The 12392-nt window shown below is 64.7% G+C and overlaps 2 protein-coding genes across 5 annotated transcripts; both read left to right on the forward strand.

Moving 5' to 3' along the window:
- The first annotated feature begins 94 nt into the window (after window positions 1-94).
- On the forward strand, window positions 95-2941 carry LOC129783766 (uncharacterized). Of its 2 annotated transcripts, none has more exons than XM_055795058.1 (4): window positions 95-1842; window positions 2016-2116; window positions 2334-2463; window positions 2560-2941. In XM_055795058.1, the coding sequence occupies exons 1-4, from the start codon at window positions 1508-1510 to the stop codon at window positions 2810-2812; spliced, it is 819 nt and encodes a 272-aa protein (XP_055651033.1). In that variant the 5' UTR covers window positions 95-1507; the 3' UTR covers window positions 2813-2941. The 2 variants fall into 2 exon arrangements, with proteins under 2 accessions (XP_055651033.1, XP_055651034.1); XM_055795059.1 differs by having other exon boundaries at window positions 2019-2116.
- A 116-nt stretch (window positions 2942-3057) lies between these two features.
- Window positions 3058-12378, forward strand: FAAP100 (FA core complex associated protein 100). Of its 3 annotated transcripts, none has more exons than XM_055795054.1 (10): window positions 3058-3126; window positions 3482-3669; window positions 4614-4732; window positions 5046-6010; window positions 7195-7345; window positions 8070-8863; window positions 9299-9534; window positions 10749-10865; window positions 11383-11469; window positions 11608-12378. In XM_055795054.1, exons 2-10 carry the CDS (start codon window positions 3505-3507, stop codon window positions 11731-11733), a joined length of 2760 nt encoding a protein of 919 aa, XP_055651029.1. In that variant the 5' UTR covers window positions 3058-3126; window positions 3482-3504; the 3' UTR covers window positions 11734-12378. The 3 variants fall into 3 exon arrangements, 2 of the variants coding, with proteins under 2 accessions (XP_055651029.1, XP_055651030.1); XM_055795055.1 differs by having other exon boundaries at window positions 9299-9435; XR_008745643.1 differs by lacking the exon at window positions 11608-12378 and having other exon boundaries at window positions 9299-9446; window positions 11383-11403.
- The last annotated feature ends 14 nt before the right edge of the window (window positions 12379-12392 follow it).

The raw sequence follows: 12392 nt of genomic DNA on the forward strand, positions 1-12392 counted from the left end.
GTCAGGCCTCACCCCGGGGTGTGGAGCCGGGCAAGGGGGTGGCTCCAGCCCCACCCCCCATTTACTCTTTGCTCCCTTTCAGGGGCAGCCCCTAGTCGCAGCAGGAGCCGGGCGCCCTGGCTTTACCTTGACACTGGCCCCCAGCCTGGGAAACCAACGCTTAACCTCAGTCTTTGCCCAGCCAGGCCAGGCTGTCCCCCCACCACCCCCAGTTGCTGCCTTAGCCTGCTCCGGGGTGAGCACCGGGGGCTTAGGCCAGCTGGGCCACCTCCCTCCCTGCCCACTTGCCTGCCCAGAGCAGCTTCCCAGCACAGCGGAGGTGACAGGGAAGCTTCGGCATCTCCCTGCATGCAGCTTTGTTCTGCTTTCCCTGCCCATGCAGGTCGCTGCTGCCAGCCGTGGGTGCCGGGGTACCGACAGCTTTCGCACTAAATGGCCCGGGCAGAGCGTGCAGACGCCTGTTAACTGTGCTGGGCCAGACGGCAGCTCTGCCAGGCTGGCAGTGCTCCCAGAGCAAGACGGGGCCCCCCTCGACACTGGGCAAGGGGTGGGCATGTGCCAGCTCTCAGCTTGGCACCACTCCCACAGCGCATGGCACCGAGCCACGCTCCCTCCCTCTCTGGTGGCAGAGATGCTTCAGCACACGTCTGTGTGCACTGGGGCTGGCACCAGCGTGGCTGCCGGCTGGGCACCTGCCCGGTCACCACAGGGGCTGTGGAAGGGACATCCCCTCCATGTGCCGTGTCACCCCACAGATTGCGGTTTGGCTCCTGGGGAAGATGTGGGGCGCTTTAGGCAGCAGATTATCCCCTCCTTTGGAGCGAGGCAGTGCTGGGGGGAGCCATGTAACTCGGGCACCCACCTCGTTTCTGCCGTGTCCTGTCTCGGTAAGGGAGCCAGTCCACAGGCTGGAGCCAGGGGTCAGGCCATGCTCTTGCCACTCTCTCTCCCCTGTAGACCCTTGCTGGGGGCTACCCCACGCCGGGCACTATTGGGGCTGGGGAGGGGGCAGGCAGATGCTTGTAGTGCCCCAGCTGGCTCGGCCCCCCCTCTCATGGGGCCTCTGACCAGCTGCCCCATCCTGGAGACCCCCTGCCCTGGTGCTGCGGGTTGAGGTCTTGGTTACATCCCCTGGGGCACTGGTTCTGGCACTGCCCCCTGCTCTCATAGGAGTGAGGCGTGAGGCCCCGTCCTGTGCCAGGACAGCATTGCCCAGTCTTCTTCAGCCAGGCAGTGGGGCGGGGACCCCCAGCATCCCTGTGCCTGGCAGCCTCCCTCACTGCTGCTGGTGAGCGCCGGCCTGGGCTCTGCCATAGGCTTCATCCCACTGGTGTTAGCAGAGCGGCCACCCGGCCCTGCTGCGGGGCTCACGGGCTGCAGTTTGCTTTTCCCCCCTGGTTTGTTGGTGTTTGGGGTTGCAGCAGTGTGCAGTGCCTGGACTGGACTGACCCGGGCACAGGGTCTGCAAGTAACGTTAAATAAAAGCACCTGAAAAAGAGCCAGCACCATGCTTCCTGTGCGGGGGCTGCGCCGTGCCAGGGCTGGGACACTCCGCCCTGCCAGGGGGATGCTGCACCCCATCACCAGGCACCCGGTGCCCTGTCTCCTGCCTCTACTGCGGCCGGACAGTCTGTTTGCAATCAGCATTGGAGTTGTGTGCGGCCGGGCCCAGCGCCAGACCAGCGCATTGAAAAGGAAAAGCAGGAGCCGCACGGAGCCAGAGCTGGGGGAGCCGAGCTGGGACAGCAAGAGCCCGGGGAGCCAGAGCCAGGGGAGCCAGAGCTGGGACAGCAGAGCCGGGACAGTGGCTGCTGCATCTGCACGGGCAGGAGCTCGGCACAGGTAGGAGGTGGGCAGGGCTCCGGTGGCACCAGGTCCCGTGTGCCCAGCCTCAGGAACATGACACCCCATGGCCACCCAGGCCTCGGGGTCCCTGTCTTGGGGACCCTGGGGACATGGTGGCCCAGCTCCCTCCTGCCTGCAGCCGGGGCCCTTCTCACTGTGCTCTGCCCTAGCAGAGCCATGTCGCGGCTTCTCCCCTTCCTGCTCCTTGTGGCTCTGGGCTGTGCCGCCAAGCTGAAGCCGCGGCCAGTGGTGTGGGATGACAGAGCGGACGGTAAGCCCCCACCGCTGGGGACCCCCTGCCCGCCAGGCAGGGGCGGCCAGTGTGCGTGTACAGGCAGGGCCAGAGCTTCCCCACCTGACCTCTGCCTGACAGCGGGCAGCTGCCCTTGGGTGTGATGCTGGAGGGGTGCTGGGGCAGAGGTCCTGCGGCAGTTGGGCTACTGGGGGGGTCCTGCCCCGGCCAGCCTGTCCCCCCCCGGTCCCCGCAGCCCAGAAGGTGCCGGTGAAGGGCTGCGCCAACCTGACACTGGTGCTGGATAACTGGAAGTTTGCCATCACCTCCCAGATGAGGAACCTGCTGCTCTTCGACCACCAGACCGTGCTGCCCGACTACGGGAGGTGAGGGGGCCGCGGGGACCGGCGATGCCCCTCGGGGAGGGGGGCTGGGAGGTTCTGGCAGGGGTCCCGCGTCCTCACCCTTCTCCCCCCACACAGGATCCGATCGCTGTCGGGGGCCCTGGACGAGCTGTACCGGGACTTCAGCGCCCTGAAGGAGCAGCTGGGGCGGCTCTCGGCGCGCTTCGCCGAGGCGGAGGCCTTGGTGGACCAGCTGAGGCGGGGCCGCGGCCCCGGAGCCCCCCCGCAGCGCCGGGGGCTGCCCCAGCCCGCCCGCAGGCCCCCCGACCCCCCGCAGCAGCCGCACCGGGCCCCGGCGCGGGGGGGCACAGCACGGTGGGCGTCAGCTTGAGGGGCCTTACCAAGCCGGGGGGTCCCAGCAGCTGCACCCACCGGCGGGGCCGGGGGGGGCGGAGGGCAGGCCCGTGCGGTGCGGTAGGGCCCCGACCCCCATTCGCTATTAATAAAGCCGCTACCATTAGCGTTGCCTCGCTATTCTCTATGCCCCCGGAGAGGGGGCTACACCCCCCATCCCTCCCGGTACGTCGACCCCGCGGGGCCGCCCCGGGCCCGCCAATCGCGGCTTTACGGCCTGTCGCAAACTCCCCGCCCATTGCGGCGGCCGCCGCGCAGCCGTAAAGCGGAGCCGCCCGCGCCCCCCGCCCGGTACCCGCAGCCCTGCCGGGAGGCGGTGGGGGGCGGGATGGGGGGGCCTGAGGTGTGGGGCGGGATGGGGGGCTGAGACTGAAGGGATTGTGTAGGGGCGGGTCTGGGAAGCCGGAATGGGGTATGGGGTGGCCTGGGGGGACTGGGCCTGCGGGATGAGGGGGGCTGTGGGGGTGGGGGTGGGGGCTGTGGAGCTAGGTCTCCGCGCGCCTGGGGCTGTCAGTGGCCTTGAGGGGGGTCCCGGGCTCAGTCTTGCCCCCTAGGGCCCTGCCGGAGGGTCCCCGTCCCCTGCCCAGCTGGGTGTGGGCAGCCCCCCCGCCGCCCCCCGGCGCTGACCCCCATCCCTGCCCCCCAGGCTGGCAGCGCCCCTCCGGCACCATGGCACAGGTGGGCCACAGGGTGGATTACCTGGCCGGCTTCTGCTGCCCGGTTGGGGGGCTGGTGGCGGGCAAGCCCCGGGTGCTGTGCCACGAGAACGAGATCTACCTCTCCAACGGCAGCGAGTTCGTCTACGTCTACGATCAGGAGGGGAAGGTGCTGAAGGTGAGTGGCTGGGGGCCGGGGGGGGGGCTTTGCCCTGCTCCCCCGTGCTAGCGGGGTGCTCTGGGGCCGCTGTCCCGGGACCGGGATAGTGCTAACGTCCCCTGTCACTGGTCACCTGCTCTGGGGCCAGAGTCCTTCCTGGGATCCCTCTGCGCGGTCTCCCCATCCACAGACACGCTCCACGAGCAGCGCTGGACCCCCTTACCCGGCTCCAAGGCCCCTCCCGGGGCTGGGGGTGCTGCTGTCTGGCCCCTCTCTTAAACTTGCAAGCAAACGTTTAATTAAACTAGAAAGGTTTTCTTTCCTCCCGAAGCAAAGCGACATCTCTTTCATTTCTCACCTACAAAGGGTTTCGCTATTGTCTCTGCTGTGACTAACAGCAGTCGTCGTGTCGAGTTATACACAGCTTCTTTTTTTAATTTGTTCTTATTATCATTTCTAAGAAAGCCATCACTGTAATACCAGGATTTGCCTCCTACACTGCACTCCTTCTCAGGAAAGTAGATCATGTACCAGCTTTCTGATCGCTATTTTCCTTCCCCTCGGGGTTCATGAGTGGCGGGCTGCCTCATTACCTGCAGCCCTGCACCAGACCCTCTGCCGCCCCTCACCAAGGGCGGCTGCCCCTCACCCGGGAAAGCCCAGCAGGGTCCACGAGCTGTGGTGCTGCCCAGGTATAGAGTTATTCCTGGAAATTGCTTGTAACCTGCGTTTTCAGGAAATAACCACTTTAATTTGCAGTTGCATTGGGGTTGCCTGGGAGGGAGCATTGTCCGGCGAGTGGTTTCTTTCTTCACCTGGTGCGGGTGAGCAGAGTTCTGCCTGGGCTGGCAGCGTGGGCACCGTGGCTTCCTCAGCGCTCGCACCTGTGGTGAGCAGACCCATCCTCGCCGTCCCTCTGGGTGCTGTAGGAAGGTGACATTTCTTTCTGCTTTTCCACCCAGGCCGTGTACCGGTGCCCTGACCGGGTATGGCATGTGGAGCTGCTGCCCCAGCCCCGGCAGCTCTACATCCTCTGTGCCCAGAGTGGCATTTACTGCGTCTCCCTGGACCAGCAGAGCAGGTGAGCGGGCTGTCACCCCCAGGGATGCAAGCCAGCCCCATGCCATTAGCCCTGGAGTCCCAGGGCTGCTTCCTACAGCTGGGGTGATGTGTTGGGTGTCCGCTGCTGCCCTCTCCCTGCCCGTTCTCCTGCAGGCATAGGAAGCCTTATGCAGCTTGAAGCTCTGGCTCTCTCTGGATCGCCACTCTTGCAGCAGATGCTAAAAGCTATGCTGCGGGGAGCTTCTTTCTGAGGGCCAGGGTAAGAGGCAGCCAAGGGAAGAGCTGGCTTCGCCCCATGGCTTGGCTGAGAGCTCTTCCTTGTTTGCTTGAAGGTTAATGGAGCAGACGGATGGCGACGGCCAAGAAAGCAATTGCCCTTCCGGTGTCTTCCCTGTGGACTCGGATGCCTGCATCTTCCCAGACTCCAGCCTGTGCATGTTCACTCTCCTCAACAACTTTGTCATCACCTTGTCCCAGGCTCACGGCAAATGGTGGATGAAACTGCATGAGCTTCCGCGTCCTGAGCAGGAGAGTCCCCCATACCGGCAGGTCAGCGAGGTGGGCTTCTGCCCTGGCCCCCAGCCCGGAGAGGAGGAGGACGGCCCGCCCTCCCGCTTCCTGCCTGTCCTGTGCTGTGCATCCTCCCCAGGCACCATGGGGTCCGGGGAGGGGCTCTGGTGCTCGGGGGGCTTCGTGCTGGAAGAGCCCCTCTTCAGCCTGCTCTTCGGGATTGATGCAGCCATGCTGGAGTCACCTATGATCCTCTGTGGCTTCCCGGATGGACAGCTTTGCTCCGTGCCGCTGAAGGCCCTCAGCTCTTCACCACCTGTTGACGGCTGCCATGATGTTTCAAACCAAGACCCCCCTGTGAAGATCCTCCATCATTTGGAAGAGCCCATTGTCTTCATTGGGGCCTTGAGAACGGAGCGGAGGGCGGCAGAGGATGCTGAGGACGAGCAGCTCTTTGGAGACTCTGGCTGTGACTGCGTGGTGGCTGTGGGCCACTACGGGAAGATGGTGGCTGTCAAAGCGGATCAGAGGGAGGAGGCGACGGTGCCGGAGCTCAGGGAGTACTACTTGCGTGGGCCCATTCTCTGCGCCGCCTGCAGCAGCGGCAGCCGAATGTATTACAGCACGCACTCGGACATCTCTGCCGTCGACCTGGACTGGGTTGGTGACTCCTCCGATCCTGAAGACACAGAGAGCTGCACCGGCGTCCTGCCTCCTGTCCTGTCTCCAGCCAGTTTAAGTATCTGTAGCGTTGTGGCTCTTTCCTTGTCTTCTCGGGCGTCAGAAGGTACTGCTGGCAGCGGGGCGTGCACTGGGTCTTGGGGTGGAGTGGGGCAGGATAGCTGCCTATTCCAGCCCGTACGTCTCCGCCCCTCCTTATGGTCCAGATTGGGCTCCGTCCTCCATCCGTTCTTGTTGACTCCCCTCGTTTTTGTAAGTCGTTTCTGTCAAGCATGCCAACTCTGGCTGAACGCGAGGCGTGCTGGCAGCTCCGGCTCTTCCCTGCCCATTTCGCAGTTCCTTTCTGCTCGGCGTTGCAGGAGGTGGCTGGTCCAGAGAGGTTCCCACTGGGCACTGGCCCTGCCTGTCCCCCTGCGCGCCCCGCACAGAGGAGCCCTGAGCAAGCTGGGAGGAGGCTCGCTGCAGAAAGGGGGTCTCAGGCATGCCACTGTCTGGCCCGGGGGCTCCTGTGTGGCCGCTTGGAGCCTGCACGTTCTGCACTCTCCAGCCCCACAGCTTGGGTGCTAACTGTGTCCCCCTCCTCAGCAAGGGCAGCGTGCAGTGCCTGACTGTGGCCTGGGCACACAGCAAGGTGCGGTGCTCATCCTCAGCCCCCGTCTTGGGAGCGGAGGAAGGCAGCTGAGTACCTAGACGGGGGGAAAGCATCGCATAGCCATAGCTGAGCCCCTTCCCCGCGGCAGCATGAGGAGCAAAGGGGGCCAGAATGGGCAGGTGAGCGAGGGGAGGCTCCTGGGGCACCCAGGCAAGAGCAAGGCAGGCAACCCTGCCTCTACCAGACCCCGCTCACTGCCTGCAGAGCTGCATGCATCTCGCTGCCGGGGACCCTGCATGGCAGCGCTGGCTCCCAGTGTGCTGCAGCCCCCAGCTGCTGGCCTTGGCTTGGGGGCAGCCAGCTCCGGGAAGCATGGCTGGGGCGGTGGGGCTGTCAGTGAGCAGGAGCCACGGGGACAGGACAGGCATGAGGGGGGTCGTGTTTCCCTTCAGCGGGGCGGCCCCTTCTCAGGGAGCTGTGTTTGAGGTGGGCGTGCTGTTGTGGTCTGTGTCCTGTCTCCATTGTACCCTGCTGCAGACGGAAGCGATACCTCCGGCTCCCGCTGTCCTGGGGCAGGTGGTGCCATCCTGTGCTCCCCCATCCCTCTGCATCCCCCTGACGCTGGGGAAGCCCTGGCTGCCTTGCTGGCCCCCGCTGCTGCCCCTCGGTGCCCGACCTGCCCTGGTCTCTCCCCACAGGTGAATCGGAGCTGCTGGCCTTGTCTGCAAAAGGCCGCCTCATGACCTGTGACTTATGCAGCCCCGAGGATGCTGACGTGGAGCTGACGCCCGCCGAGGCTGGCCGGAGGATTAAGGAGCTGTTGTCCGGGATAGGCAACACCTCAGAGAGGTAAAGGGTAGGGCTACTGGGCGCACTTGTGTTCTCACTTGGCGAGCTGCTGGGCTTATAGGCACTGAGCAGGGCTTTTCTGCATCAGCCGTGAGGTCTCTGTTCAGTAACTGCTCCAGTGTTTACCTTCCCAGAGTGCAGGAGCCTGGCTGGGAAGCCCCCCCTGCCCTCAATAGGACAAAACCAGTGTTTAGGGGCAGCCCCGCCGGCTGCCCCGCTCTCCCCTGGGCACAGCCAGTTTTGACGCTGCAGGCAGGATGGTGTTTACAGCCTCAGCGGCAGAAGGTGGGAGAGGCAGGGTGCCCGGCACTCCCAGACGGCCCACCACACTTGCCAAGTTGGCAGTAACAGGCAGGGCAGGCGTGTGCCTTTGGCCTCCAGAGCCAGCTGCATGTGGGGAGGGGATCTGGGCGAGTCACCCTCCCTTTGCAGGGGGATTCCTGGGGTCTGGCTGGCTGGAGCCACTCCTCAGGCTCAGCTCAGCTGGTGGGGACTCACAGGTGTAGCGTGCCTTGGAGAAGAAGCTGGCAAGTTCCCATGGCAGCTTGGGGCAGCTCAGGGCAGCGGGCTCATGCTGGGGGCTGTTTGGCTCATCTGCAGCAGCAGCACAGTGCCCTTCGTGCAGCAACCTTTGGCACTGGCCCCTGCTGTGCTCCTGTTGCTGACCCAGTGTCCTGGCTGCCGTCCCTCCCGCTGTTTTAGCAATGACACTTTGCCCTTGCAGAGTTTCCTTCCTGAAGAAAGCAGTGGACCAGAAGAATCGAGCCCTGGCCAGCCTGAACCAGGTGATGAATGTGAGCGCAGCTTTGCTGTCCAGCCAGGAAGGCCAGAAGCCCATTGCTTGCACCGTCACTGCTAACTGGAGCTGCCTCCTGCTCCAAGATACCGTTACAATCTCCTGTCTGCTGGAGAACTGCAGCGAGTACAGTCTGGAGGAGGGCTGGACCCTCTGCGTTCAGCTCCTGGCCAGCCCCTGTGCCTTAGAGGAGGAGTCATCCGTGGATTCAGCCACCACTTTCACCTTCCCCATCGACCACCTCCTCCCTGGGAACAAGAGGGAGCTGACACTGCCCCTCGGCTCTGCCGCAGACACCAAGCTGGACCTGCCTCTGACCATCTCCTGTGCTCTCTACTACAGTTTACGGGATATTTTGGGCAGCGGCTCAGACTCCTCCGAGGCTTTGGACGACCTCCTGCCAGATGACTCGCCCATCCTCTCCCCAGACAGAGAGGGGATCTGCCTGCCCCTCAGTGAATGCACCATTGACATGCTCCAGTGCCTCCGTTTCGAGAGCAGCCCCCCTGGGCTGGATGCCTCCCCGCCAGTGGCTGCTCCCCCTGCCCCCCCAGACCCTGTGGAGACCTTCCTCAAAGTGTCCCAGGAGCAGGCTGAGCCCAAGGGGGTGAAAGCCGGCGAGCTGCCACATGCCACTGGAGAGGGGAACCTGCCTCCGTCAGCGGCATCCATCCGGGTGTCCTCGGAGCTGCTGAAAAACACGCTGAAAACCTCCGGCTCGGGTGAGTCCCTGGAGAGGAGTGTCTCAGGAGCCTCTGGGGTATCTCCCTGGGCAGAGGTGCTTGCATCCCGGCTTGTGGCCATGCCAGGAGAGGCCGGGGTGGCACTGTCACAGCCTGTGCGTGCAGGCTGGGATGGTCACCAGCCCTTTCCTTGGGTGAGGAGGGCTGCGTGACCCCACACAGTCACCACCTCAGCACATGTCTGCTCGTGCACTGGCGCATGGATGTGATGGCAGTTGCATGACCAAGCTCAGCTTGTCTCAGCAGGGAGGGAAGCGGCCCCCGCGTCAGGCCCTGGCCTCACAGGGGCTGCACCAGCCACACACTGCTTCCTCCTGTGCTGGCTGCATGGCTCCTGCCTGAGTGGGGCTGCTGAGCCGCAGGGAGGGCATTCAGCGGCATAACAAGCTCTGCTTTCTCTCCTTTTGTCCCCAGATGTCCCGCTGAGCTGTGCCACGCTGCGCTGGCTGCTGGCTGAGAACGCTGGGGCCGAGGCGCTGAGCAGTGGGAATGTGGCATCGGTGCGTGGCGCAGCACCAGACGGAGGCGAGGTGCAGCTGCTTGTCCGAGAGGCAAGGAATGGGTTAGCCCTGCAGACAAACTCCCCGCGCCTGTCCCACGAAGCTGGCTTCGTTCTGCAGCCCCTCGCCCATGCCAGGGAGCTGGGTGATGTATGGCCTTGCTATCCTGACCCCAGGCTGTCACCTGTGGGTCCAGCTGCCGGGGAGCCTGCTGGCTGCTGTGCTGTGGGGCTGGGGCTTGTGTGCTCGGCTGGGCGGGCTGCCTTGCCAGTCCCCCTTCTCCCAACCCTGGACTTCCCAAAGGCTGTGGCCGCTTCCCTCCCTCTCTGGGTGGGCGTGTGTCCCCCAGATGCTGTCATTTCCCTGCTAGGCAGGGCAGTGGGCTGTGGCTGTGTCCCTGCACGGCACGCTGGCCTTGTGAAGGCAAAGACAGGGGCCTGCTCCCCTCCCAGCATCCCTTCACTGGTCCTCAGGATCTTTGTGGGTGCTTTTTGCTGCAGCCTTTCCACTGGAGCGGTGTGTCTACTGCTCCTGGCCATCTCTTGCCCAGCCCCACTGAGATGTGGTAGCCTCAGCCGCTTGCGGGGCCCCAGTCAGGTGTCAAGATTGGCTGCTGTAAGAAATGGGCTTTCCCTGCTGGTTCGACCAGCTGAACTTTGCTGGCTCTGCAAAGTGAGGGGAAAATGTGGGTGGATTCAGGGTGTAAATCTGATCTGCTGCAGCTCATCCCTCTTTAATGCAAAAATCCCCCTCTAAATGCAAAAGAAAAATTGTAATTGCTGCCCAGCTCTCCTGCCATGGCTGGTTGATCCCGTGCCGAGGGGCCCAGCTGCCTGCACACTGGCAATGACCTGCCTCAGGTTGATTCACGCTTGAGAGCTCTAATATTGCCAGTGCGATTAGTGACAACGTTAATTCTGCTTGGGCTAAGCCTGGCGGATTAAATCTGCTGGGGTGGCAGCCTGCGTCCCCTCGGGGAACGGGCATCCACTCACCCCCCGCAGCGCTGGGCCAGGCCAGCGGCCACTCTGCCGGCTGCAGCACCTGCCCCTGCTGCCGCTCCTGCTGGGGCTGAAGGAGCGGGCAAGGCCTCGCCTGTGGCCTGGTGGCCACCAGGCGAGGGGGCAAACGCCCCTCGGAGGGGCTGGGCAAGGGGTCTGAGGTACCCAGCTGGGCTGGCAGCATCTCCGCTGTGTTTGCCTGTACCAGGCTGTAGAGCAAATGGGTTTGGGGGGTGCAGGAGTATGGGTGGGGGAGGAAAGCCTCTTGGGGAGCCCTGTGCCTGTGGGGAGGGGTCCTGGGGCCACCCTCGCCCCCTCCCCTGCCTGGTGATGATTGCAGCGTGGATGTGCTTACTGTCCCAGGTGGCCATGAACGACCTCAGCCCTGCGGGTCCCATCCAGGCCGTGGAGATCGTGATGGAGAGCCCATCCCTGGCTGACATGTGCAGGATGCACCATGCCGTCATCCGGCGCATCCAGGTACGCTCAGCGCCGCTGGCTGCGGGGCTGTGCCACTGTGTGCAGGTGGCCCCCAGGGACCAAGCCAGAGCCCCCAGGCCAAATCCAGGAGCCACAGCCGAGTGCTCTGGGAGGGTTTCTCTGGCACCACCGTGTGGCAAACCAGCCTGCCCTCTAGCAGGGCTGGGGAGTGGGACCATCACGGACCCTGCTCCCTTCCCGAGCCCCCAGCCTCGGCTCTGGGCGTTTGGGCCATGGAGCCCCGGGAGGTGCCGGCCGTCTGCCCTGGAAACAGGCACCGGTCAGTTTGGCAGCTAAACAGAGCGCGGACCCTGTGGCACGTGGGGGCTGGCAGCCTTCCCGGAGGCGCTTCGGTGCTGGCAAGCGTGGTGCCAGGCCTGGGGAGCGCAGGGCAGCGTGGCTGCCAGGTGGAGACCTGCCTCCTGCCCCGAGCCAGGGCTGGGGCTCCCTGGGGCTGGGTGCTGCCGCAGCCGGCTCTCCCGCTGCCCGCCCCAGCAGCGCTCTCTGCTCCCCACAGGCACTAGTGCTGGAGCAGGCAGCACAGGGCTCGGGCCCCCCTGACCTTCGCATGCAGTACCTGCGCCAGATCCAGGCCAACCACGAGGTGAGCTGCAAGCCCGTGCCGGGGGCGGCAGGTGCCCACTGTGCCTTGGTCCCCTCCTGGTATGCTGCGCGCCACTGGGATCCCCCACCGCAGCCCCAAACCGATGCGCGTGTCTGAAGTTCAGTCTCCCTTGTACAGATGCTGCTGAAGGAGGCGCAGACCCTACGCGACCGGCTGCCCCTCGGCGAGGAGGGGGCTACCACGGCCGAGAAGCTCTTGCACATCTACAGGCAGCTCCGCAACCCCAGCCTTGTTCTGCTGTGAGCAGGGGGGTGGGCAGCGCACCCTGGGGGCCCCGAGCCCCGCTGGCCGGGGTGGGCCCTGCCAGGCCAGCAGCGGGGAGAGACCCCCACAGGAGGAGGAGCGGGTGCGGGTGGGAGGGCTGGCAGTGAGGGCAGGGAGGCCCTGGCGGTGGTCCAGGTGGGGGGCGTGTGTGTGTGCGTGTTTTGTGGTCGTGTTGTTGGCAACACCGGAGGGTTGCGGGGCTCTGGCGGCAGAGTGGGGGCTTCTGGGCTGGCCCAGCCCAGCCCTGCCGCTCCCCCCCTCCCCAGCCTGCCACACCGGTGGGCAGCCCCCGGGGCCGTGCTGTCTTGTGGATCATTCTAGCCGTGGTAGTTTAGCGCTCTCCCAGCAGCTGCTGTGCTGTGCCGGCTGCGGGCTGTGCCCCCATGCCGCCTTGCCTTTCAGGATCAGGATAAACAGGGTGCTGTGCCAGGGTGCCCAGCGGGTGCCTGCCCGGGGGAGCCCCGTTTTCTGCTGGGCAGGGGAGGGGGTTTTCCACTCCCCCGTTGTTTCTATAAATGATCTTGTATTTCTGTGGTGGTGCAGCGTGTTTTGGCCCAGTCCTTCCCCGCACCGCTCCAGTATCTGTAAATCTGTCGTCTGCCATGAAAACGATCGTGCCGCTCAGCAAGTGCCCGTCT

The sequence above is a fragment of the Falco peregrinus genome, chromosome 2 (genome assembly GCF_023634155.1).
Source record: "Falco peregrinus isolate bFalPer1 chromosome 2, bFalPer1.pri, whole genome shotgun sequence".
NCBI classification, from domain to species: Eukaryota; Metazoa; Chordata; class Aves; order Falconiformes; family Falconidae; genus Falco; species Falco peregrinus.

What these genes read in the sequence shown, in the direction of transcription:
- LOC129783766 (XM_055795058.1), top strand. Translation starts at nt 1,508, where the DNA reads ATGCTTCCTGTGCGGGGGCTGCGCCGTGCCAGGGCTGGGACACTCCGC. An exon ending in CGGGCAGGAGCTCGGCACAG is followed by an intron (nt 1,843 to 2,015) that starts GTAGGAGGTGGG and finishes GCTCTGCCCTAG; the next exon opens with CAGAGCCATGTCGCGGCTTC. An exon ending in GTGCTGCCCGACTACGGGAG is followed by an intron (nt 2,464 to 2,559) that starts GTGAGGGGGCCG and finishes CCCCCCACACAG; the next exon opens with GATCCGATCGCTGTCGGGGG.
- FAAP100 (XM_055795054.1), top strand. Translation starts at nt 3,505, where the DNA reads ATGGCACAGGTGGGCCACAGGGTGGATTACCTGGCCGGCTTCTGCTGC. An exon ending in TCCCTGGACCAGCAGAGCAG is followed by an intron (nt 4,733 to 5,045) that starts GTGAGCGGGCTG and finishes GTTTGCTTGAAG; the next exon opens with GTTAATGGAGCAGACGGATG. An exon ending in AGATCCAGGCCAACCACGAG is followed by an intron (nt 11,470 to 11,607) that starts GTGAGCTGCAAG and finishes TCCCTTGTACAG; the next exon opens with ATGCTGCTGAAGGAGGCGCA.